We start from the raw sequence: 24,879 nt of genomic DNA, 5'->3' as shown, positions 1-24,879 counted from the left end.
GTCCAAAAACCAGCATGCTGCTAAAAGGGGCCTTCATGGCAGGACAGCAGTGTCTTTTCCTGGCCTGACAAAGTTCCATCACAAAATTATGTTCATGTAGAGGTGAATAAACTGAAATGTAGGAATTCTTATGGAGTTGTTTTAAACCTTTGTTTTATCTCAATCCCTATTCCCCACCCTCTCAGCTCAAGTTTTTTAAAAAAAGCCATTAATTAATGCTTAACTCCAAAAGCATGTGTTTTCAGAGGTAGAAAACCTCCTAGCCTACTCCCTATTAAACACTTGCTGTCACAGCCTTCCCTTTTGCTACTCTACCAGCAATAAAATTTGTTCACCACCCACAGTAAACTAGGAGCAAGCAGCAAGCAGTCAGTGCAACACAGGTAGGAAATAATATGTCAAGGCACTTATAATTGAGAATTACTACACCATGACAGTACACCATGACAGTACACCATGACAGTACACCATGACAGTACACCTACTCCCATATTCATCTCTGTCCTTTTTTCAGAGAAAGTGACAAGGAAGCCCTCAAGAGACTGCCAGTTCTGTGTATTCTGCAAGCATATTTTTATGTGTGCTCTCAGTCACAATCAGCAAAACCCATCATCTGATACCACACATTTTCAGAAAGCGCAAGCAACATTCCTCTTGCAATTTATTTGGACTAAGAGGCAAAACAATATGCTATTTTGAACATCTTCCTCCTTAACCTGCACAAAACATTTCAGATTTCAGACAGCAGCATACAAAGCAAAGATCCCATTCATAAAACAAGACAACAGTTGCAGCCCTGCAGATTAGGCAAAATCCAGCCAAGACAGCAGCAGCTCTGCAGAGCAACATGTGGCTGTCTCTAAAAGGCATGCTCCACTGAGCAACCAGATATTCCTTTAGCACCCTTCCGTTCCCCAAAACAAAAATAATCCAAACATATCACATGCCTGACCACATTTACACAAGAACACACAACAATGGTTTGGACTAAGTACCGTACTATATTTTGGAGCATTACATAAAGCCACACGCTGATGTGGACAACTCTTCAAAGGTTTGGCAGCAGCCAGGTACATTCTTACAACCTTACAATTTTCATTCTATCAGAAGGATAGAAGTCCCATTTAAGACACCACCCAAAACACACAATGTTATGCCTGCTACCAGCCAGAGGGTACCTGTACCTCATCCTTGCCACCAGTCAGTTTCACAAGCCATAGTCTTGACAGGACGAATCATTCTTTTTGTGACGTGGTGAAGCAGCTGTCTTCGTAGGCGAGGGAGAAGCTGCACCAGGTAATTCAGGCCCACCTTCAGCAAGGACTGGCGCAGAGGCCAGGAGAGGCACTTTCTTTCTTCCCAGAAAGCCAGCTCCTTCAAACCCCATTTTCTTTCTGCTTTCTGCTTTGGCTTCACTCTCCTCTTCTGGTCCTCTTCTTTTGAGATCCACAGAACTCTCTGGCAGACGGTGAACTTCTGTACTGCAACAGCCACCTGCATCTGTCACACCTGTGCCTCGCACTTCAAGTGCTGTTGTGAGGGCTGCCTTCCTCTCAGCTGCACTGCCTTCAGCTGTTGCCTTCCTGGCCTCTGTCTGGTTTGAATTCCCATTTGCAGCAGCTGCCTTTTCTGTTGGGCTTTTGCTGGCTAAATTAAAAGCCTGAAAGTCCCGGTAACTGTGAAAACTCTCCGTCCGCCTTGCTCTTGCCAACAGGGGGCTTTCTCTGTAAGGCCGCATGGCACCGTATGTGGCTGTTTCATGGATTGTTTCGTGGTGTTGCAATTGGAGACTTCAAGAAAGAAGAAGAACCAAGGACGAGAAGAGCAGATATTAGGCTGAGAACAGCAGCTAATTCTTCCGCACACACTGCTCCCACCCACCACTGCAACTCCTACTAAAACAGCAATATATCCATCACAACCCCCTCCTAGGGGCTTTTAGATCACTTCCTTCAAATTCTCATAGGATATTTTAATCTACACACATACAAACCAACATAATTGAGGAGCATATCCGCACAGTTCAAGACAGTTAGGGCATGGATTTAGGGACTCGGCTACAGAATTCCGGTCACCAAACCCCTCTTTGCCTACCTGAAGGGTGAAACTTTAGATGCCTGCAGCCAGCGCCACCCTTGGTGACTTACCTGGAATTAGATTCCCGAAGCCGGTTTGGCTGAACAACTGAGGTGGCAGGACTGATGTTGGGTGTGGCACAGCGAGAGGTGCTCAAGTCACACTGGTCAAGCAACTTGAGCAGCTCCTCCTCTGTGGGGCCGCCAATATCTGAAAGAGACAGTTCTTAGTGCCCAAGTCTAGTTACTATAGTCATGCACATGTGAGGACAGAAAAAGAACCACACCACAGTCCCAGCATAGCACAACTTACCTTTGTCTTCACTTTTATTAACCATATCCATAGCTGTGGTCAGGTCCCACATCTGGATGCTGCCATTTGAATGCCCAGTGAAGAGGTAGCGGCGTGGCCGGGAGCCCATTCTGCTGGACCCCTCACATTCTCGCACAGTAAATGATGAGATGGTAGTGCAGTCAACTGCCTGGATCTCACAGATCCTACAAGAAGGGAAACCCCGAGTTACCAAAACAATTGCGCATGGACGACTTTGGCCAGGGAAGTCAGTTCTGTTTTGATTTTCTGAGAAGACACCAAACTTGCCATCAGAAGATGGTTTTTTTTTCCAGAGAAAATACCTTCCCCTGCACAACTGGCATGCTGCTCAGCAGCAGACAGTACTTACTCCCCCAGCCCATCTGCAGTCTTTCTACTTGTTTAATTTTATTAGGGAACACCCATATGGCCTAAAACACTAAACGTGGAGGTACCTTTTCCCAGTAGAAGACAGCCTTACAAACAGCTTATTAGTGATGGGAACAACTTTTTGGATAAACACCTGTTGATCATCACGTTCACCAAAGGGTCCTAGAGAAAAAAAGAAATATCACTTTTTTGTTTATTTCAATTCTCTCACCCTTTTGCCCACACAGTCTGGAAGACCCAAACACATATTAGCATGACCACTGCAATTAAAAAGCATCAGGACCAGGGAACCAATAATGACTAATATCTAGAAAAAGCCATCCAATTATTAGAAACCTCTACAGATACAAATCTTTTTTGTTCTCTTGTCTAAAAGACACCTATTCTCAAGTTTCTTGCATATCCCTGCAGGAACTACTGTGTCAGTACAAACCCTACGTTAGGCCTCTATAATAAGTACTTTATTATTTTGTAGCTTCTAGATGTCTAGAGGCTTAATCAGATTTCTCACCGTAGTACTGACCACTCCCTGTGTTCACAGGCCATCCTATTCATCAAAGGTTCATTTGCAAGACTCAGATCACAAAGGAACCTAGACTATCTGTATGTAGTGACACGTATTCCTTCCGTACCTTGCTACAGCAATGTGCTAGCACCATTTGCCTCTGCACTTTCAAGGCTTAAATAAACTTTGTCACAACTTCAAAGTAATTTAAGAATTTTTCACATGTGCCTCATTTAACTCTGACAGTTAATTGGAATTTGCAGTAGACCCAAACCCTGCTATGCTGCTCATCTGCTTCAGTAAAAGTCTCTTGTGCTTTCTGTTATTCTCTAGTTAAAACAAAATTGAAACGCTACATCAGTTTGCTCAAAGAAGAGATTTACTATCTGTGTTCAAAAGGCTATCCTCCCTTTTCCTCACCTTCAGATAAGCCCTTTTAACTATACTCTATACAGCCTAAATAGTGAGTATTTCCAGGTGAACCTTACAGCTCTCTGCCATCTTTTCAAGGGGAAAGCAGTATACAAGAGCTTACACCCATCAGCTGACTTGTATATTATAGGGCTTAAAATCTGTTAAGCCTTTATGAGACCAGTGAATGTACAGCACATTTGAGAGACATCCTACCAATGTCATTTCCAGAACAATAACTGCCATGACTCTCTGCTTCCTCCAAAGATAAGATTTTGAAAGACGCAAGAGGTGTTGAGCCTGGCTGAGTTGAAATCATGCCCCGGAATCGAGTCACTGTCCATGTCCGTACATGGTTGTTATCAGCACAAACTAAAAAGGAAAAAATGTACAACGTTAACAAGGGATGAGAAAACTTCTGACATAAACTTCTCTAATGATTTCTCTATGGTAGCTTTTCAAGACTGAGAAATCAAGCAGAATTTAGTCAATGTCACTTCATCTAGCAACTCCAGACAATTATCTAACAGTCTACAAATTGTTGCTGATGTTCTGTTTTTCTGTAAGATTTGTCTCATCCCTCAGAAATTTGAGAAACAAACTAAAGTGGGTGGAACACAACATTAAAGTCTGGCTGAGTCAGCACTAGTAGCCTACAGCACACTTCAATCCTCTGTGTGCAGATGCTACAACAAGACATGTCATGAGAGCAGAGTGGTAGCAGAACCCTCATCATACAACAGTGCTCTTCTACTTCATTCATCATTTACTCAGGTTTCTATATACAGTTGAACCCTTTCCTGGCACCCTGGGTTTAGCACCAAGTTGCACAGGAACAGATGATCTCTCTGGGCTGTTTGTTTGCAATAACTGAATACCATGTTTTCTGTTACTTTTTAAAAATGGGATAGCAGAAGAAAGTAAATCTGTTCTCTGCCATGCCCTGGTGCTGGATTCTGGATGAAATATGTTTTTAAGGAGGAAGGAGTGACTGCATCTTCCCTTGAAAGCAAAACACTTTTCTCAGCATGACAGGACAAACAGGATAGCACAACAAACACTGGACTGCTGAGAAAAATACAAACACAGGCAGCCCTTTGAAGCCATGGGAAGGCTTTTTCTAGGACCAAAGAGGAGATGGTGCACGTTCTGCTGCAACCCAGAAAGCTCATGAAACGCTATGAAAAGAAGCGAAATCCTAAAGGACCAGCCTACACCAGTAAGACTTGATAGGGATACAATTGTTTACAAAGCCTTTTACTTACACAAATAGCAAGCTTGGAGTAAGATACCTTTTACTTACACAAATAGCAAGCTTGGAGTACAAAACGAAAGAATGAGTTGTTCTAGTATCTGGACAAACAAAATCTAGGTCTTTTAACTGCTAAAGGCTTTGAAGCATCCCTACTTTAAGAAAGAGAACCCAAGCCAATCTAGTGGGAACGGTGCAAGTTATAAAACAATGCATACAAGTACTTCATTGCTGCAGAGAAGGGGAGTCCCACAAATTAAAATTTGGGCACAGAAAATCAGATTACCTGACACAAGATGTTTCTCTGAGAGCATGATCTTTGTAACAGGACTTCGATGAACTGTGAAGGTCTGGAAGAGCTGAGGCCCAGACCCAACAGTTTCAGGATGCTGTACAATCACCCTCACTGCTCCAGAGCTGGTGCCATATGCAATTTCAATCCAATTACCACTTACACCTAAAGCAAGCAAGAAAATTGGTGTTCTCCTTAGGAAAAAAAGCTTGTCAGTAGAAAGTAGTACTTTCACAGTAAGATGTTTATTTTAAACACTTTACTCATTATTTTCCCATAAACAGAGTGGATATTCTGCCACTACGAAAACCCAACATTTGCTCAATTCCATCCTATACTCTTCAACACTCTTAACACAGCCTCCTCTCCCATCCTCTCCTCTCTCCTGGGAGTGAAAGAAGATCAGAACAAAGTCATATGATTGGATTTTTTTTCACGTCTCACACTGATATGGCCAATACATGTCACATACCATTTATTTTTCTACCTTAGTGGGAGGCAAATGCAAAAGCAAGGCAAGAGCAGGGAGTACTACAGTTTAAAAGGTCACTGTGGTACCAATATAATTATGTGAGTAACCACATTCTTCCAGTTTGAAGCTTTTCTGTATGTTATTTTGTTTTGGATTTTTTTGGACAGGGGGTTTTAATTTAAAAGATAGCTGCACTGTGATTACAAAAGGATGTATTGACACAATAGCTAAGCATCATTCAGCTGCATAAGGAAATGGCTTTTAGTACACATAAGTTAAGATGCAACAGCAAGGTTGTCTCCCCCAGTTCACCAAAAACTATTTCAGTGAATATAATTCATAATCTAGGTGCATATCTTAGGCTGGAGTTGGACTAGATGACCTCTAGAGGTCCCTTCTAACTGACAATTCTGTGATTCTGTGATCTTGTGTAAATGGCTTAAAACCAGGAAAGGTGTATTATGCACAAGCATTAACAGATGGTGCCACCATGGTCAGCACTGGTGAGGCCGCACCTTGAGTACTGTGTTCAGTTCCGAGTCCCTCACTATAAGAAGGCCACTGAAATGCTGGAGAATGTCCAGAGCTGGAGAATGTCCAGGGTCTAGAGAACAAGTCATACAAGGAGCAGCTGAGAGAACTGGAGTTGTTTAGTTTGAAGAAGAGGAGGCTGAGGGGAGACCTCATTGCCCCTCTGCAACTATTCTGAAAGGAGGTTGTATGGACGTGGGTGTTCACCCATTCTCCCAAGTGAATAATGCCAGGACCAGAGAAAATGGCCTAAAATTGTGGCAGGGGAGGTTTAGATTGGGTATTAGGAAGAACTTCAGTACTGAAAGAGTCGTCAGGCACTGGAACAGCCTGCCCAGGGAGGTAGTTGAGTTACCATCCTTGGAGGTATTTAAGAAACGTGTAGATGTGGCATTTCAGTGGCTGGTTTTTGTGGTTGTTTTTTGGTGGACTGTGTGTGGTTGGTTGTGTGTGTTTTGTTTTTTTTGTGCTGATGGTTGGACTCTGTGATCTTAGAGGTCCTTTCCAACCACAATGATTCTGTGATTCTATGCAATATATTATTACATTAAACTTTAATGTATAAAGCATGATGTATAAAAATACGGACATGCACATGTAAGTACATGTACCTGTTTATACACATATACAGATGTCAGAGGAGCAGTTATACCTAGTATTCATCATTCATTTGAAGATTATTAAATGAAGAAAACGTCATTGTTTATGTGAAGGGCTACCCTGTCTGCTGCAGCCCTGCTATGCAGCAATAGGAAAAGTCTGTTTAGAAAAAAAACAAAATCCCGTATCTGTAACAGTCTTACTGAAGAGATAGTGATAGAATACTGACTTGTTTTAGGTGTGAGGTAGACGCTGAGTGCTGTTATAGCGTCATTGGAGGGATCATGGTACAATTCTGTCACTAGAAGATCATTGTCTTTCATTCGCAGTGGGAACTTCTGCATGTCTGTGGTGAAGAGACATTTGTTTATTACTCTTAATAGACAGTTATTCTGATGCAACTTAGATCAACTAGAGTTTAAGAATAAAGCTGCTCAGTATCACTTCCTTTTTATTCTGCCCTGCCCCCATTTCTTACCTATATAGTAGATAGAGCCATTGTTACAGCCCAGCAGCAGGAAAGACCCAGCAGTATCATAGCTTGTGATGGGAACAACATCCTGAACCTGGTGCAGACAGAAAGAGAAAAAAAACCCCAAACAAACACAAAAACAAAACAAAAAAAACCCCAAGAAGTTAGGTTGCTTCTTTCTCAATTTTCAGTTATTTTTGTACACTTAGTTGAAGAACACCTGAGTTTTGGTACTGTTTGGAAGCTGTTGTGTACATACTTGCACATACAATAGTACTGCTGGTAGATCACATTTTCTGTCAAACCAGATCCTAAGTAAGACTTCAGCAGAAGAAAGCAGACAAGTTCACACAATGGTTCTAGAAGATCCTCTTCACATGAAGACCCTAAGCTTAGAGTGCTGCAACTATACCGCATCTTCAAAAGAGGAATTTTTTTTCTAATATGCAAAATGAGTGTACTTTATACTTTCCGTCCTATCCTTTCTTCCTTTTTTTACAACTGCTTAAGAGGTGGATGGCAACAAAACTAGATGTTACCTCTCTAAACCCTCCTTCTGCTTCCTTTATGCTCTCCTATGCTAATAATTTCATGAGTGATATTATCTGGCACTCACAACCTCCTCTCCGTGTTGTATACAACTGAAAAAACTGCCAGAGGAGTAAGTACTAGGGAAATCAACTCAGCTAGTCTGCTTAGATCTCCAAGATGGAAAGATGTAAGAATCAATTAGGACAGGTCAGTTGTATCTTCAAGGTGTAATCAAATACAAATATCACAGTGCAAGGAAGGATACCTTTGGACAAACTAAGACTCTTTAAAGTAGAACTCAGAATGGTATCAGGAAAGAATGCCTGAAAGGAAAATTTCCTGATCTGAAATGAGCACTGAGCCATTGCTTCTCAAAACCTCTTGCTGCAGCAAGTACAATTACATCCTAAGTCCAGAGATAACTCATAGAAAGCAGTTACATAAATAAAATGAGGAATGTGTGAAGAAGTACCACCCTGCCACTTAAGTCTTTATGGGGTTCTTCAAGAAGAATGTGTTTTAAATGGAGATTAAGATCTATAAGAAGATAGAGGAAAACATCAAAACCATCCTAACTAACAAGAGCCTGAGATACAGAAAGAACCTTGAAACCGGTTGGATGTGGGATGTTTTTGTTTGGTTTTAGTTTGTTGTTTTGGTTTTGTGTTGTGTTTTGTTTTTTTTCAAGAGAGCTATTCTCATCCTCCAGGAACAAACTAAAATTAGAAAGCCAAAGGACATGTTTTTAGGACATCCTGGCATATAAGCCCCTCTTAAAAATTTTCTACTCTTCAATAAGAAATGCTTTCAACAAATTAATTGTCAGTGAAACTGAGAAACTATTAATGTGATCAAAAGATTTGTGGCTTCCCCTGTAAATAATGATGAATGGGACATAGGTTTTTATTCCTTAGGATTTGCTCCTTTAGAAATACTGTCAAACACCAGCTTGTCACATAGCATTAAGCTGTCTCTTAACAGAAGATTTTGCAAGGCATCAACAGAGATTTAAATAATGTTTTCTTTGATTCAAGACCATACTAATGTCTGTCTCTGCTGCAGAAGCAGAGCTATTCCATACTTACTATCTGTGTTATTTGTTAGCAGTACTGTCACTTAAGAGTTGAATCAGAACTTAGTCAGCAAACTACTGGTATAGCAGCCTCAGGTCAGTTCTGCCTCTTGAGATTTGAAAGGCAAATTTGGAATTTTTATTGCATCCAGGTTTTGTGCCACAAAGATGTATATCTGCTTGTGTTACAAGCTTTGTTATTCACATGAATACTCTACTGTTTTCTCAGACTCATACAGACTCCCAGGGTGTCACTCTTTAATATGCTTTCTAACAAGGGCAATAAAATCAGGGCAGCCAGAAGCATCCATGTGCAAGACAGACATCTTTAAAGAACCATGTATATTTTTGCTGAAGAGTGCCCCATCTTAAAACAACTTTTGAGAACCATAGATACCAGACTGCTTTCTTGTTTTCTTCTTCTTTCAGCAAGTGCAGAAACTGCAGTCACACATTCCCCACAATTTTTTTTATTTCCTATAATCCTAATGTATTTTTAAAAAGTCAGTAACCACAAGGCAGTTTAAATAGACATACACAAGTAAGAAGTACTGAAAAGAAATTGACATTTCTTACTTCAAATCACACCATGACCTTTTATTTGAAAGACTAAAAAGCATGCTTGGTAGTACCACCAAACAATGCAACATTCTTCTCAGAGGCACAATATTCAGATACCAAGGTGGCAAACTCCAGAACACAAGTCAGGGCTGAAAAACCTGGGACAAGCATTTCACACAGGTTTTTAGATTATTTTATTCTCTTTTTACTAGACAGACATACTAGCCTATTAAAACTAATGTGGAAAATTGAACATACCTGCCAATGCTGAGTCACAGCATTCCACACTCCCACTTTCCCTGTGTGGCTTGTAGCCACCAGCTGGTTGCCAATGAAGAAGAGAGCATCTACAGGGACTCCAAGACTGAACACTCCTACAAAAAATGAAGAGTCTATAAACCTCATCTAAAATGAAGAGAGAAAAACAGTAACAATGGAACCTCTCCGCTATTATCATATCTCACATTTATTAAAGCAGCAAGCAAAGAAAAGCCAAAACTGGGTTTGCATCTTGCTAAGTGAGGTACCATTCAAGCAGCAAACTGGGTTCGATTAAATTAAATGGCAACGTGATGTCATCTCTGCTGATGCAATAATTACTTGGGAAGGAGAACAGAGGCAAAAGAAGGAAGAAGAACCCATCTGAAATATGTATTCCTTATTTTTCTACAGCCACCAAGTTCTCATAATGGCTTTATACATCCTAAGGCATTAGAAAATAAATAAATAAAAATCCTATCACAGAAAGTAGAATTACTTTTTGGTTGTTTTGTGGTTACCTTTTTTTAAATGTGTGGCTTTTAAATGTCATTTAAAAAGCAGTAATTTCATGGGTTTCGTTAGATAGACAAGTTTATGCCACAATAGTTTGCTATTACCTTCCAAAGCATTACAAGTTCTCACTGTTTGTTTGTTTTTTTAAGCCAAACTATACACATGTAGATATAGTCTGGAAACATATTTTAGAAACTTAATATGGCTACAAGGCTTCATCCTTATTCCTAGGAAAAGACTGAACAAGCCCAATGTGACACTACTTGAATATATTCAAATTTCGTTTTTAGCAATAATACTTGAACCCAGAAAAAAAAGCAGCCTGCAAAAGACTTCTTTCTTTCTCTTTTCATCTCCAGATCTTTAAGTTTGATAGCATGCCATGAGCAGATAGCACAAGCTATTAAAAATTGAAACTATATAGAGAACCGGTTTAAACAATCATCACATAATATCCAGAAGCTGGAACATAAGACTTACTAGCAAATGCTGGCCTTCCAAATAAAGCAAATGTGGCATCAAGAACATTTCACTTAATGAAAAATCAAAACACTGCAAAACATGACAGGCATTGGTTACTATGGTTATAGTAGACCTTAACATCTGAGCTTTTCCACAAAATCTGTCCTCTCTTTAAAGCTTCTGGTCTCACCATACATCCAATTTGAATATTTTTAATTAAATTGCAGACTTGGATAGCATACTACACTTTGTACTATTTATTGTACCATGTATTTAAAAATTACAGCAAACTAAAACATCTGAGATTATTTCCAAGCTTGCCAGCTCTCATAGCCAACTGGCCCTGTAAAGTAACTCAGCTTTTGATAAGTACAAAAGTCATTACTACTGGGGATACATTACACTACTGATCATCAAGCTTCATTCACAAGTTTCCTGTTCCACAATGCTCACTCTTCATATTTGTATTAATCCTCAGTACTAAACTTTTACTGCAGCAGACAGATGTCTTCAAAACAAGAGTTCCTGTAAGTTGGAAAATTTCCCAACATACTTTTGGATAAATTCAAATGAACAGAGTGCATTCCCAATCAAGATGCAGCCCTCTGTTGCACCTCAAGAAGGCATCTGAGGAAGCTTAATATATACTTATGCTTTAATTAGGATGCTGAACTGTTTTCCAGGACACAGTACAATCACTTGACGCAGATAAGATTCAGTAGTACAGGGCACATGAAAAAGGCAATAATAAAAAATCCACAGAAACAACTAGAATTGATTACTCCAGAGAGGGATGAGGTTCAAGGAAATCAAGAAAGACAGCTTGAATGGTCTGGAGGAATTTGAAGTGTCAGTCTTGCTTAGGCTTAACAATCTTGAGACCCATCCACAGGGGAGAGAATGCTATACGTAATGACAGGCTCTTGTCTTAAGGGTCCCTCTCAGTAAAATACTGCTTACAGCAGCAATCCAGCAGCAGTGTCTTATGTAAGTAATATTGAAAGGAAAGAGAGCGCTCTGGGAAAGCTCTATCACAAAGATGCCAGCCCACACAATTTTCTGAGGAGGGTGTCACCAGGCTCCAATGACTGTTTGGAACAAGTAGTCTCTTTCAGATGATAACAATGTGCTATATCCCTAACACAAAGCAGAACTGCCAGCATTTCCCACTAAAAAGAACAAGACAGCTATATGCAAGTTATTACTTTTTAACACAAGCATATTTAAAGCCAAGCAGCATGACCTATTATCCAAAAGAGGAATAGTACATTTTGTTCAATGTTAGTCAGACTAGAGATTAAATCCTGTAGGCAACTTCCCTCCACTCCCTCGACCTCCAAGAGGCTTTTCCTTTGTTTCAGAAAGTCACTTCAATGCTGTACTGCCTGTTCAGCAAAATCATTTCCTCTAGTTTTGATGCCATGTTAATTCAGAATCTGAGTTATCAGAACCTTATGATATTGGCATATTTTAGAGTTTTTATTTGAAGTAGAAGTCCAGTTATGATTTTTGCCTCTCTTTGCATTTGATTTCAAAAATCTGAGACGTTGCTTCATGTATCTTACTTTAAATCCCAAGGTAACACAACCAGCTAAGTCAAAACAGAAAATGAAGGAGGAACGTAATAGCTGGTGCTTAAAGCAATGCTTATTACAGGAGTACAGCTGTCTCACTAACTCTTCCCTGCCTTTACGCTTTGGTCAAGGGAAGCATAAAAGAAGAAAAGGCATCCCAAGTACAGTATTTGCATTAATAATTCACATTCAACTTCTATACACACCTTTCAGATTATTTTTTTTTTTTACATTCAATGGAACCTCCTTTTCTGTTTTGCTGGCCATGATTACATGTAAGAACTCTTGAGTCACCTGATGCAGAACCTGTGCCCTTCCCCATCTTCAAATCTGACTTGGTGTTTCCCCACATGCAAGTATGAAAAAACCACCAACAGCCATTAATAGCTAGAAACTGCCTGAGGATCTTTCAAGTAAACTCTTTCTTTAAAGGGACATGGATGACAACTTGACATTTGGTCATTCTAACTTTAATTAATGACTACATTAACTCTCATGACTTCAACTATGGAGATACACCTAACAACAAATTAAATTCAGCGTAAGGTTTCAGAGAAAGTTGTCTACATAAGCAGATCGCTGTCATACTTGTCAGCAGTATCCACTGCCAGAGGAAACAGACATTACTGGCATAATAGTGGTGCTTCAAACACCATGGATTAAACTAGAGGAAGCTCCTAATAACATTTCCATTAGTGCCTCCCAAACTTGCCCTGTATGTGAACAACAGTGAGTCAGACAAGCCATCAAACCAGTACCAAGGAAGATTTACTTCTGAAAATGTCTTCTTGCTGTTTGTAAAGCCTCCCTAACTCTGTGGCCTTCAGTAGAGTTCACTTTTCACCCCCCTATCTAGTCACCCAAGTCATAAAATGAAGAAATTTTCATCTGGCAAATTCCATTTATGAACTACATTTGATAGAGAACTAAAACCTTTTCATTATTTCCATTTAAAAATATAGCTTTAGTAAGACAAAGGAAAGAGCAGAATCTCTCAGTATCTGTAGCTTTCTGTTTCAGAAACATAGTTCCTTTGTGCTATGGCCTAAACGCAAATGCAAGTCCAGGGAAAAGTTTAACTCTAATTTGCATCTTCACACAAAAACTCAAGCTGAACTGACAAGTATTATTTATTGTCTATTCAGTAAACATACTACTTTTTTATTATTTGTCTTTTTGTTTTTGAGAAAGAATTCCTTTAGCATGACTTAGAAGAAAGTTAATGTGCTCTGATAATGTTGCTTACTAGAGCTTGTTTTGTCACTTTGTGAATCACAAAATCTTAGGGATTGGAAGGGACCTTGAAAGATCATCTAGTCCAACCCCCCTGCCAGAGCAGGATCACCTAGAATACATCACACAGGAATGCGTCCAGATGGGTTTTGAATGTCTTCAGTGAAGAAGACTCAACAGCCTCTCTGGGCAGCCTGTTCCAGTGCTCTGTCAATCTCACAGTATCATCGATGCTCTGGAGGAACCCCCTAGACTGTGAATGGCTGGCTGTGTAGGCCTTCCAGCAAATATCTGGGTAATTAAAATCCCCCATGAGGACCAAGGCCTGTAGTTCAAAGGCCGCTTTCAGTTGCCTGGAGAAAGCCTCATAACTCCCTTGACCTGATAAGGAGGTCTGTAATAGACCCCCACAGCTGTGTCTCCCATGCCAGCCTGCCCCTCAATTCGTACCCACAGACTTTCTACTTGCTCCTCATCAACCCCTGGACAGAACTCAATACATACTAGTTGCTCTGTCACATAAAGAGCAACTCCACCGCCTTGCTTTGCTGACCTGTCTTTTCTAAAAAGGACACAGCCATCCATAACCACATTCCAGCCATGTGAGCTGTCCCACCATGTCTCTGTAATTGCCACCAGATCATAACTCTTAGAGCACACACAGACTTCTCCTTCTGTTTATTCCCCATGCTGCCTGCATTGGTGTGCAGGGAGCGAGCTGAGCACGTTGGTGGCACCCTTGGGAGGTGGGAGGCCTTCTGGTCTTCATTAATACTAGAACAATGCCCCACTAGTTCAAACCCAGCTGCAACCCCCTCCCACTTCAAATCTAGTTTACAGCTCTGTGAATGAGCCCTGCTAACTGCGGGACAGGGTCTTCCCATCCAATGCCCATGCTGCCTGCATTGGTGTGCAGGGAGCGAGCTGAGCACGTTGGTGGCACCCTTGGGAGGTGGGAGGCCTTCTGGCCTTCATTAATACTAGAACAATGCCCCACTAGTTCAAACCCAGCTGCAACCCCCTCCCACTTCAAATCTAGTTTACAGCTCTGTGAATGAGCCCTGCTAACTCCTGCGGGACAGGGTCTTCCCATCCAATGCCAGCAGGCCTGGTGCCCTGGAAATCAAACCATCCAGGAGTTTTGTCCCCTACCCCCATAAAGTCTAGTTTAAAGCTCTCTCAAAGAGGTCTGCTAACTCCTGGCCAAGAATCCTTTTCCCCCTTGTTGACAGCTCTATGCCATTGTTTGCTAGCATACCTGGTGCCCTGTAAATATCTCCGTGATCAAAAAACCCAAAGTTCATCCAACGGCACCAGCCTCTAAGCCATACATTAATCAGTTGTGTTTTCCTAGTCCTTTCAGCTTTTCCTGCCACTGAAGGAACTGAGGAAAAGACCACCTGTGCTCCTGATCCTGCAAGCATTTGGCCTGGTTCTCTGAAATCTGTTTTCATCACCCTGGGACTTGCCTTGGCAACCTCATCAGTGCCCACCTGCATGACCACTAGTAGGTAGTAATCAGAGGGCTGCACCAGACCTGGGAGTTTCTCAGTAACATCACTAACCTGGGCCCCAGAGAGGCAGCAGAACTCCCTGAGGGCTGGGTCTGGCTGGCATATGGGGACCTCAGCTCCCCTCAAAAGAGAATCTCCTCCAACAATTACCTTTTGTTCTTAGCAGAGGCAGTCCTAATGCATGGGGCAGACTGCCTTGGCAACTCCTTGGATGGACCTTTGTCAGTAACCTCAGTTACCAGATTTTCCTGATCCAGGGCCATATCCCTGTTCTGTAAGGGCACGTGTAAAGGTGAGGGAAGCCGGGAGCGGGTTTGCCTGTGGCCTCGAGTAGGGACCCACTTCCAGTTGCCCTCTTCTCTCAGGTCCCCTACCTCTGCCAGGTGACAGGAAGGCAGAGGATCCTCTACTTCTTGTGAAGCCTCCACCTTCAGGCTTTGTCTCAAGGATGGTAAGGTATTATTCCATCAGTCTATTTCTCTTTCACAATCCAAGATAGTCCATAATCTTTCCACCCAGCTCAGCCACTGGGCTGAGTAAATCATTCACCTGGTCACAGCACACACAGGTGTTCTCTCTGCTCTCCTCCGATACGACTGACAGGCTGAGACATTCTGTGCAGCCAGAGACCTGGACAGCTGCATTCTTGAGAGGGACCCCTGTCTGGGTTGCCACTGTCCTCCTGGCAACGGTTTTTGCCTAAGTGGACACCATGGCTAGGTGCTCCTCTAGGGGGGGATCATCACTAGCCAAGTTCTTACCCTGAGCCAACAGGCCCGTGCCCTGCTCTGCACACCCTGCCCGCACAAACCGCCGGGCCAGGCCCTTCTACCGCCCCACGCCCTGTTTGCTGCTCCTGGTCACCGCGCTCTCCAGGGGCTGCTTCTACCTGAGGGGGGTCAGGCCCCATCCCTTTGCCTCTGCCCACGGTGAGCCAGAGCTGCCGCTCCCCAGAAGCTCTCACTCCCCACCCAGGGACTGGGGCTGGGACTGACTCAGGCCCACTCTCTCTGTTTCTCTTGCTCGATTTTGCTGAGTGTTTCCTTGCAGTTTAGCCGCTGCAGAAGGGGTCCACCAGCATGATCCCTCGCTCTGGTGTCCCTCGCCTCAGTGCCATGGAAATGGACGAAATGGTGAAAATGATTACTGAACACTGCTGATCATACATACCTTGAAATAAGATCAGACTTCATTCTGGTTAAACACACACACACACACACAAGACAAAAAAACCACAAGCAGTTAAAGTTACCAATTTCACTGCCACTGCCACCATCTTGAATGCTCCACAAGATTATGCTACTCTCCGAGGCAACTGCAACCATCTTATCCTTGTCTCCATGAGGTCCTCCAACCACTTTAGCGTTGAGAGCCACTCGCTCAATTGTCCAGTCTAGATAGGGACTCGTGAACACCTGCTGCCACCCAGATGATTCTTTTATTCTGGAAGGGCAAAGGAGGAAACAGGGAGCAGAGGTTAGAGATTCAGAAACAGGTATCTTAGTCTAAGCCTGAAACTATGTGGATGTGCAAGCCAAAAGCCTAGGCTAGCCAAATGCTAAATAATGAAGTTCAGCAGAAAACTTTAGAAGAAAACTCTTAACTTCCAGAGGTAAGGTCTCTTACGTATCAGTTAAGACACCCAATCATGCTTTAGCATAAAGCTCTGCTATCTAGTTACATCTTTTGTTTATGGTGTACCATAAACAGACCATACTAAATTGACGATGAGTTTTAATTTTAGAGAATAATTTGCCTGTGCAATTTTAAAGACTTACATGATACCAGAAAAGAACGATTTATCTGGTCTCATTTTAGGCAATAATTTAGAAAACTTCGCAAACGAGCTAGACCAGAGTAAATATAAGCAGTACTTCTGCAACAGCATCAAAAATTGACATCACAAGCAAAAAGTGGCAATTCATATTTATAGGAGCAGATTGAATGCATGCTATGCACTGTCATTTCAGAGTAAAGCAAACTTTTTGCTTTGCTCATAACAAATTATAATTTTCTTTTTTAAGATTCCTGTAACCTGACAAGTAACTATACTCATACCTGTAGCAAACAGCAAAATGGGCATAAGCAGCTACTATCCAATTGTGGTGACCAGCTACTATTAAGACTTTTCGTGGGTCCACAGGAAATCCTGGAAACAACAGCAAAGCTGAAGTCAGTCAGGGTATTACAGCATGATCAGAGACATCTAGAATGGGAGAGAGCTCTCTGCTAGGATATGTGATAGAAACTTTGGTAATGAAGTTTCGCAAGTACATTTTCACCTAGGTTCTAGTTAGCAATATTACTCCTCATAATCGTTACAGCTTTTACAGCTCTTACATGGAAGCAAGACATTTCATCTCAATCACTACAATGCAAAATGTTCATGAGGAGAAATAGGCCAGTATGGGCCTCAGTTTTAAAGTCTGCCAAACTGGAAAAAACTGTTATCAAATACGTACAGTGCTTTATTTTGGAAAAGTTCTTTTTGAATAGTTGGTGCAGTGCTGTATTATTACTCCAGACTGTTGAACTGAAATTTTCAATATCTCAGAATAGGTCCTCCATTATTTATCTAGTGGGAGCATGCCTATGCCTGTTTGTTATCTATGACTGAATTAGGTTTGTCAGAAGTGTCCGCTGGCACTGGCCATGAGTGGTTATGATACTTCCCCGAGTTAGCTCACAAGCCTGATACACTGCAGAACAGAGGTCTAAAGAACTGCATGTTCTCATCTTCCCTAAGACTGCCCTCTTCTAAACCTGCAGCAACTCACAAAGAATAATAAGCAATTCAAACCCAAGACTTTTTTTTATACCTGGATATGGATTCACCTTTCTTAACACTGCTACAGTTTACACAATTATAGCAGAAAAATGACACTTCTAACAGCTCATTTTGCTTGCAAAGCCAAAGCTGGAAAATGACAGAATTCAAGCCTACCTTATTTACATTTTTTATATATATTATGTGGAAAGAACTCCATATAGTCAAACAACTGAAAACTACCTTTACTCTAAAAACTAGACTCTCGCAGGGCAAGACAGGCACCAGAAGTAGGAAAGAGGTACCAAAGCAGGAAGGAGGCCCTGAACAAAGACCAAAGAGACACTGGTGTGTCTGTTTATTCATGACTTTCATACAGTCTAAGTCTACATGCTTACAAACACTGCCTGAAGAACTTTAGTCTTCCTTTTTCTCAGCCTCAAGTCTTGATTGTGCAGCAGTGAGCTTTAAATACTGTACAGGGAGTAGTGTTTAAATAAGTGTTCAGCAATTAAAGATCAGGCAAACGTAGAATAATAGAAGGAGAACAGAAACAGTCACTCAGTTTTTATTTCCCAGTGATAACCTTCTTTGTAATTTGTTTTAATTTCAAAACTGACATTCCTTACCTAGTCTGACTGTACTTTCCCCAGAACCAGCTAACGTAGGGTGGACACCACCTCCACGAAACTCACTCTCGGAGCAGTTTTGACCACTTCTAACATCAGCTGGTAGCCCAGCAGTATTATTTATTTTACGGTTCGGTATGCCTATGAAAGAGAAGAGATGGTTTGTCCCACTCCATTAACTTTAGAAATGCAACACATATTAATTCACTTTCAAAACACAGGATTAATATTTGTGCATTTTGATCTGAATTCCAATTCATCTGCCATAAGAACTAGGCAATATCATAACACCAAAACTGAAAATGCTTTTGCTCCCTATGCTGACATTCACAATTTAAGGAACTATCTTTCAGCAAACTTTTCGACAGTGGGCTAGATATCCCCCAGACTTCAGGTTAATGAATGAACTGTGTTCATCTCTACAAAGAAGTAAAAATCTAACAAGTACTCATATTGTTAAGGAAAGCTCAATTGTTCTGATTTATCATCCAGATATAGGGCGTCTAAAGTAACTGTGCTTTCAGAATGAAGAAAGCACTCCATGCTGATAAAATTTAACCGAAATGTACTTGAAGATCCTTTCTACTCTAGTCTACTACCGAACATGGCCTGCTTAGTATTAACATGCCACCCCCACCCTAACCAGTACTTTAAATATGCCATTTCGTACAGCAGACAGGTGAAAGCCTTGTTTTTTAATCAGAACAATGTTTCATTCTCCCATTCATCTCAATCTTTCCATAGTAAAGTCCTCTCTGGTCAGTCTGACAGCTAGAGTCAAACAGCTTTTACTGGCCAACCTTAGCCAATCACCCCCCACAAACTAAAGCAACTGCACCAAAGTGACTGCAAGCAAAATCAGACCACAAATACCAAAACACCTGGAGGAGGCAGGTAGCCATGAAAAAGGACGCTGCCACAAGATGAGCGTTCCAGTTCTTCACATAGTAGCAATCTTCTCACTAAGAAGGAAAAACAAATGTGACCGTAGCTTTCACTTCCTAGGAAACACTGCATTATTTCAAATAACCTTCTGTATCACCAAGTTTGAAAATCTTCAGGGTCACAACGACCCAGGACTTGTAATTGGGTCATTATTACAGTAGTAAATGTGAGAGGACCTCATATACTGAAAAAAACCAACAACAAACTTACCTAAAGGAGTGATTCCATAGAATTCAGCTTCATGCCTGAGAACATTAATACTCACTCCCCTAGAGAAAGAAAAAACAAAACAAACAACAAAACCAACAAGAACAGAGAGAGTCAATACCTTAACTATAAATACTTGCATAATGCATTAAACATGTTGATGTTTGATATTTCAAAGTGATCTTAATATTCATTAACTTTCATTAAAATAAGGATACAGAAACAATAAAACAATGCATTGCCAGAAGTGGTATAAATTACAAGAATCCACTAACAAAATATAATGCTACCATTTCTGCCTCCACCACAGCACAGATATTCTCTAGACATGGCCTCATATCTACCAGGGAGCCAAGTCATATACTGGGCACCCAACTAGCTGAGTGAATCAGAAGAATTCCCTTTTGAAAAGTTCTCTCATGCACTCAATCAAATTAATTTTCACTTGAAATACCTAGAACTTCTTACCGTAGATCTAACTCCTTTGTGCGAAGAAAATTTAAAATGGGTGCAAATGCTGCTGGATCTCGATCAATAAATATCTGCAAAGAAAAATTGCTGTACTTTTAGCATTATTACAGAGCAACCAACAACTAAAATGCTTTTTTATTCTAAGCATGGGAAAGAGGAGTCAAAGATGAGGCAGCCAGCAGACAAATATAACCCAACATTTTTGGACTACCCCTTTGCTCGCATTATTCTTCTCCCATCCACTAACTCCTTTTTTAAAAGACATATATACAAACACTGCTTCAAATAGCTGACACTTAATAAATGTGTTCTTTTAAGCTCTACAGTCTCCACAAAGGTCAATGAGTATTCTCACCTTCTATCACGTGTGCAGAGAGCAATAGAGGTAATAAGATCAAGATAAGTTTAGACTTTTTTTTTTTTTAATGAAGTCAGCTGCCATTACAACTACCTCTATGATTTTAGCAAGCTACCTGTATATCTTATTATCACTCAACAACATTGTTATAACTTTAGTTACCATTTAAGAATATCATACACACAGACTGCAATGGCCATTTTGCTATATAGATTTACCAACAAAAGCTGCCTTTCCATGTTTGGATTATTCAACTACATATGCAATACTATCTAATGAAAACTACGGCTTCCTCTGTAATGCAACAATTAGCAGTTCTGTTAAAAAAAAATAAAATAGTTTCTGTCTCTGCACTGTCTGTACAAAGCAGAATGAGCACAAAAATATGCACATTGCTCCAGTCTTATTTACCCTGGAATGAAGATGAGAACCAAGAAATCCAATTTTCATGAAAGTTTGGAGACCAGACTGGTGACATGATGTTCAAGCAGTTACATCTGTGAAACCTTTATTCTATCCTGAAATCTTTAAAACTTCACTAGAGGTAACTAAATTAAATATCTATCATTCTCCCGCTCAGTAACATGGAAGAGTATTGCAACTAGACTGAGATTTTAAGTAAGAGAATAGTACATTTCATATCGAATCTAAGAAAATACACGGTGACATTCTGACTATTTCAAAGTCTCATATTTTCCTCTTATTGAAATAAATAAATAAAATAAATAAAACATGAACAAAAAGGTCAAGTCCAGCTGAACATTTATCCTCATGGACTCTGAATCAGAGATGGTGCTGTCAGCATTTTATATGTAGGCTTCTGCAACACTACTTACTAGGGGTTATATAATACAATAGTGACAGGGAAAACTTTGGCAAAAGCCAAAACAAGTATTTAAAAGCCAAGGAATACGAATGTTTTAAATTCATTTGGCCATTTTCCCCATGCTTTTAAGCATAGGTGACTCAGGGAGTGTAACTCCCATTAACACTCATGATGAATATTCTTTAGGAGAGAACTGAAAGCATAGTATTAAATTAACAATTTATCAGTAGGTTTAGTACTCACAGCACCAGTTTCATCCTTCAACGTTGAAATTCTTCCACTCAGCAAACTGAAACACAGGAAATCTTAATTAGATGTGACCCAGAAATGTACTAACATAAATACAAGATAGCAATACTCTTAAATAGTTTGCTCTGGTTTTGTATTGTAGATTGCATTTGGTGAAACTATAAATGATCAAAGAAAACTGCCCAGGTAAGGCAGGACGCTGGAAAGAGTGAAGGACCTTTCTTGAACAAAGCAGCAGTGCATGCACACCTAATTAAACACTAAGAGTTGCATTATAAGGACCTTCAGATTCCCACAGAACAGGGAAACAAGGCCTAGCCGGAAAGGATGTTGAAAGTTTTCCCACACATCCAGAAGGCTACACATAGTTTGTTACAATCTAGTAAATTGGGAAAAGCTGCTGAAGTAAAACGGAAGAGTATACAGTCCATCCTGCAAGGGGGCAAGAGTGGGCTGGTTGATTTTACTTTGAAGTTTCTCTCCCACCAGATCAAAGTACTTTTGCAGTAGTAGAAAACACAACACCAAAACCTTGTTTTACAGATATGAAGCAAACTAACGAATACCAACAGTTTTATTTTAAGATTCCAGCTGAGTCTGGATGACAATTACCTGTGAGATTTTCCAGTACTGGATGACTTTCAGAACAACCTACTTAGACTAGTGTTGAGAGACTAGGGAATAGCAAGGGACTTTCTCCTTATGTCTTTGCTTCCATGCCTCAAAGAAGGTGACATTTCCCTGGCACTCCATTTATCTGAACATTTCCGTAAAACAGGAGCAGGTAATGCTACCTGTCTATGTCAGCTACCAGGCTTTCATTGGGAAAGAAGTCTAAAGTAAAAAAATTAAATGTAAGGAAGCAAAACTGCCAGCCTTTAGGTTTTCCTTTATGTGTTTGGGATTAACTGGAGTGATAGATACGGCAACTACAGCACAAAATGATTAGGGCAGGAACAGTAAGCAGCACAACCTACAAAAGTAGTAAAAGTTAGCAGAAGAACATTCAATAATCCAATAGCTCTGGTACCACCAGTTAAAACCCTCCGAACTTTGACTAAACTGAAGGTACAGCAATAATTAAAAAAAGATTAAAGACAGTGCTACCTTGTATGGTCAATGAGATCACAGGTGACAATAAAGTAATAAAGTCAGTGGCATCATCCTTCCCTGCAGACTTGGAACCTTATTTCCACAACACTGCATCTAAAAAGTGACAACTCTTTAGCACACATAAGCTAACATAGCGTCATTCAAGAAAGAAGATGCCTTTTGGATACCATCGGATTTCAAATTAATCTGTTCCATTGCTTCAGACAGGGAAAAAGCATTAAGGAATAAAGACACTATCTACAACATAAATTGGGAACCGACAACATACTTTTTTTTTTTTTAAGACTGTTGATTTGTCTTTATTTAATGTGATGATATATTACAAATACCTGGAAAAAAATGAGTCTGGAATCCACATTAGTGTTTGTCTTGAAGTGCTGAACCTAGGAAGCCAAAGTTAGAAGTTTAGAATTAGCTGTAAAATTGGAAGGAAGTCTGCTTTATCAAAATTCTTTGGTTTGTCCTACAAAGTTGATATCAAACACGTTTGGAAAGTTTGTGATTATTTAAATACCTGCACAAAGTCAAAAAGGTTGCAGTTTCTTTGCACAGATTGTCCTTAAACATGAAGCCGGATTGTCCAGAGATCCCAAAAGTGTCATTCATTGTATTTTTGTAACACACTGTCCTGAACATCCTACATGGTTGTCCTACTTTATCAACATTAATGCTTGCAACATCCCCCCCAAAAAAGCAACCACTAAAATATAAGTTTATCAACAGTGGCATGTTATTTAGGACTCAAAGGGTGCTACATTGTGAACTGCAAAAGACTACAGTGAGCTTCAAGTTAGTATTTTACAGTAATCATAGAATCACAGAATCATCATCATCACAGAATCACAGAATGCCAAGTTGGAAGGGACTTAAAGGATCCCACCTTTCTCCACCTTCCCCACTCACCTCCAACCTCTGTAGGTACTACTATAGTTTATGAGATGGCTCATCATCCTGTCAAGCTGAGACTTAAAACTGTCAAAAGTGGAGGAATCTACTAGTTCTCTTAGGAGATTATTCTAATGTTTGATTGTCCTCATGGCAAAAAATATACCTCTTGTGTCCAACTGGAATCTCCCAGGAGCAACTTGTAGACATTACTCCTTGTCTTTTCCATGTGACTCCTTTTAAATGCAGAGTCTCCATCTTTTTGGTAGCCACCCTTTAAGTATTGGAACATGGTAACAAGGTCTCCCCAAAGCCTTCTTCTCTCAAGCCTGAAAAAACCCAGTTCTCTCAGCCTCTCCTCATATGGCAGGTCCTCCAGTCCCCTGATCATCCTTGTGGCCTTTCTCTGGACCCTCTCCAGCCTATCCACATCCTTTTTGCATAGGGGGGACCAAAACTGAACGCAATACTTAATTATTTGCCATTTTGCTATCTGGGTTGCCGGGGGGGGGGGCAGGATGAGACACATTAACAGTAATACTTAAAAGAAAGAAAGCTTTTACTCTGAATCAGATTATGAAATAATACAAATTTTAGTATTACTTGCAATGCCAGACACTATTTCACATAATAGATGTCTATGAACTCTTTTATACTTCTTCTGGCTTTGGTTTAACATGAAAGAAGACAACTGGACTGGCAGCTTGGACAGTAAGTTCGGGCTTTGCATCAGCTTTCTGACTGTGCATATCCTCTTACTAGTATCATGACTAAGAAACTTTTGGTGAACTCTTCTTTAATTGGAATCAAAAGGGAAATGCAAAAGTAAAATTCCATGACAACTTACCATAAAATACAGAAATACATTATTTTTTTTAAATATAAAAATACTTAATCATAATTAATCTAGCTTCCACTGCTTTTATTTTTCAGTTTTTGAGGAAAATAAACAAAAAGCAACACTTTACACACCCTAAGAGCAGAAACACAAAGGCTATACAGAACTACAATCCTGCATAAAACAGGGATTGTGTAGCTGCTCACTGCAAGAACAACAATGACAAATCTGTTCTTAACTGGAAAACTACTATCAGCATTGTAAGCACAAACATGCACAAGGTCTAAAAACAAAGAAAAAAAAGAAAACTAAAGAGAATCAAAGCTGTTTGTTATTTAAATGGAAAGTGACTCCTAAGGATGTTTGCAATTTTGCACAGCTTTTATCATGAGTAATACAGATTACTACCCTTCCTGCTCTAAAAGTAAGAATGATTTGTTGAACTATATTCTAGTGTGAATTTTATCCAAAATTAATCCAGAAAGTGCTTGTAACTATAGGGACAGATGTAGCATTGTAAGTTTGCCTTTTTAAAGGTCTTCACAAGCTGAAGGCCT

General features: G+C 40.4%; 1 protein-coding gene across 1 annotated transcript; it reads right to left on the bottom strand.

The window, feature by feature from the left end:
* Positions 1-1,207: 1,207 nt before the first annotated feature.
* On the bottom strand, positions 1,208-22,978 carry KCTD3 (potassium channel tetramerization domain containing 3). Its single transcript, XM_009994735.1, has 17 exons — positions 22,929-22,978; positions 21,481-21,526; positions 20,051-20,124; positions 19,586-19,644; positions 19,312-19,392; positions 18,431-18,571; positions 17,093-17,183; positions 16,287-16,477; positions 9,736-9,851; positions 7,320-7,407; positions 7,071-7,187; positions 5,233-5,403; positions 3,911-4,066; positions 2,844-2,940; positions 2,389-2,573; positions 2,148-2,286; positions 1,208-1,790 (listed from the first exon to the last, which is right to left on the bottom strand). Exons 1-17 carry the CDS (start codon positions 22,955-22,957, stop codon positions 1,208-1,210), a joined length of 2,364 nt encoding a protein of 787 aa, XP_009993037.1. The 5' UTR covers positions 22,958-22,978.
* Between the last annotated feature and the right edge of the window lie 1,901 nt (positions 22,979-24,879).

The sequence above is a fragment of the Chaetura pelagica genome, unplaced genomic scaffold, assembly GCF_000747805.2.
Source record: "Chaetura pelagica isolate M959 unplaced genomic scaffold, ChaPel_1.0 scaffold2, whole genome shotgun sequence".
Lineage (NCBI taxonomy): Eukaryota > Metazoa > Chordata > Aves > Apodiformes > Apodidae > Chaetura > Chaetura pelagica.
The sequence above is the reverse complement of the archived record's forward strand: the minus strand, read 5'-3'. Positions and strand labels throughout refer to the sequence as shown.

Excerpts from the sequence above, each read along its gene's own strand:
- KCTD3 (XM_009994735.1), bottom strand. The coding sequence starts at position 22,957 with ATGTGGATTCCAGACTCATTTTTTTCCAG. Across the intron at positions 20,125-21,480 it reads TGAAGGATGAAACTGGTGCT|ATATTTATTGATCGAGATCC; the intron begins GTGAGTACTAAA and ends TTTTCTTTGCAG. Across the intron at positions 7,408-9,735 it reads CTGTGACTCAGCATTGGCAG|GTTCAGGATGTTGTTCCCAT; the intron begins GTATGTTCAATT and ends TGTCTGCACCAG.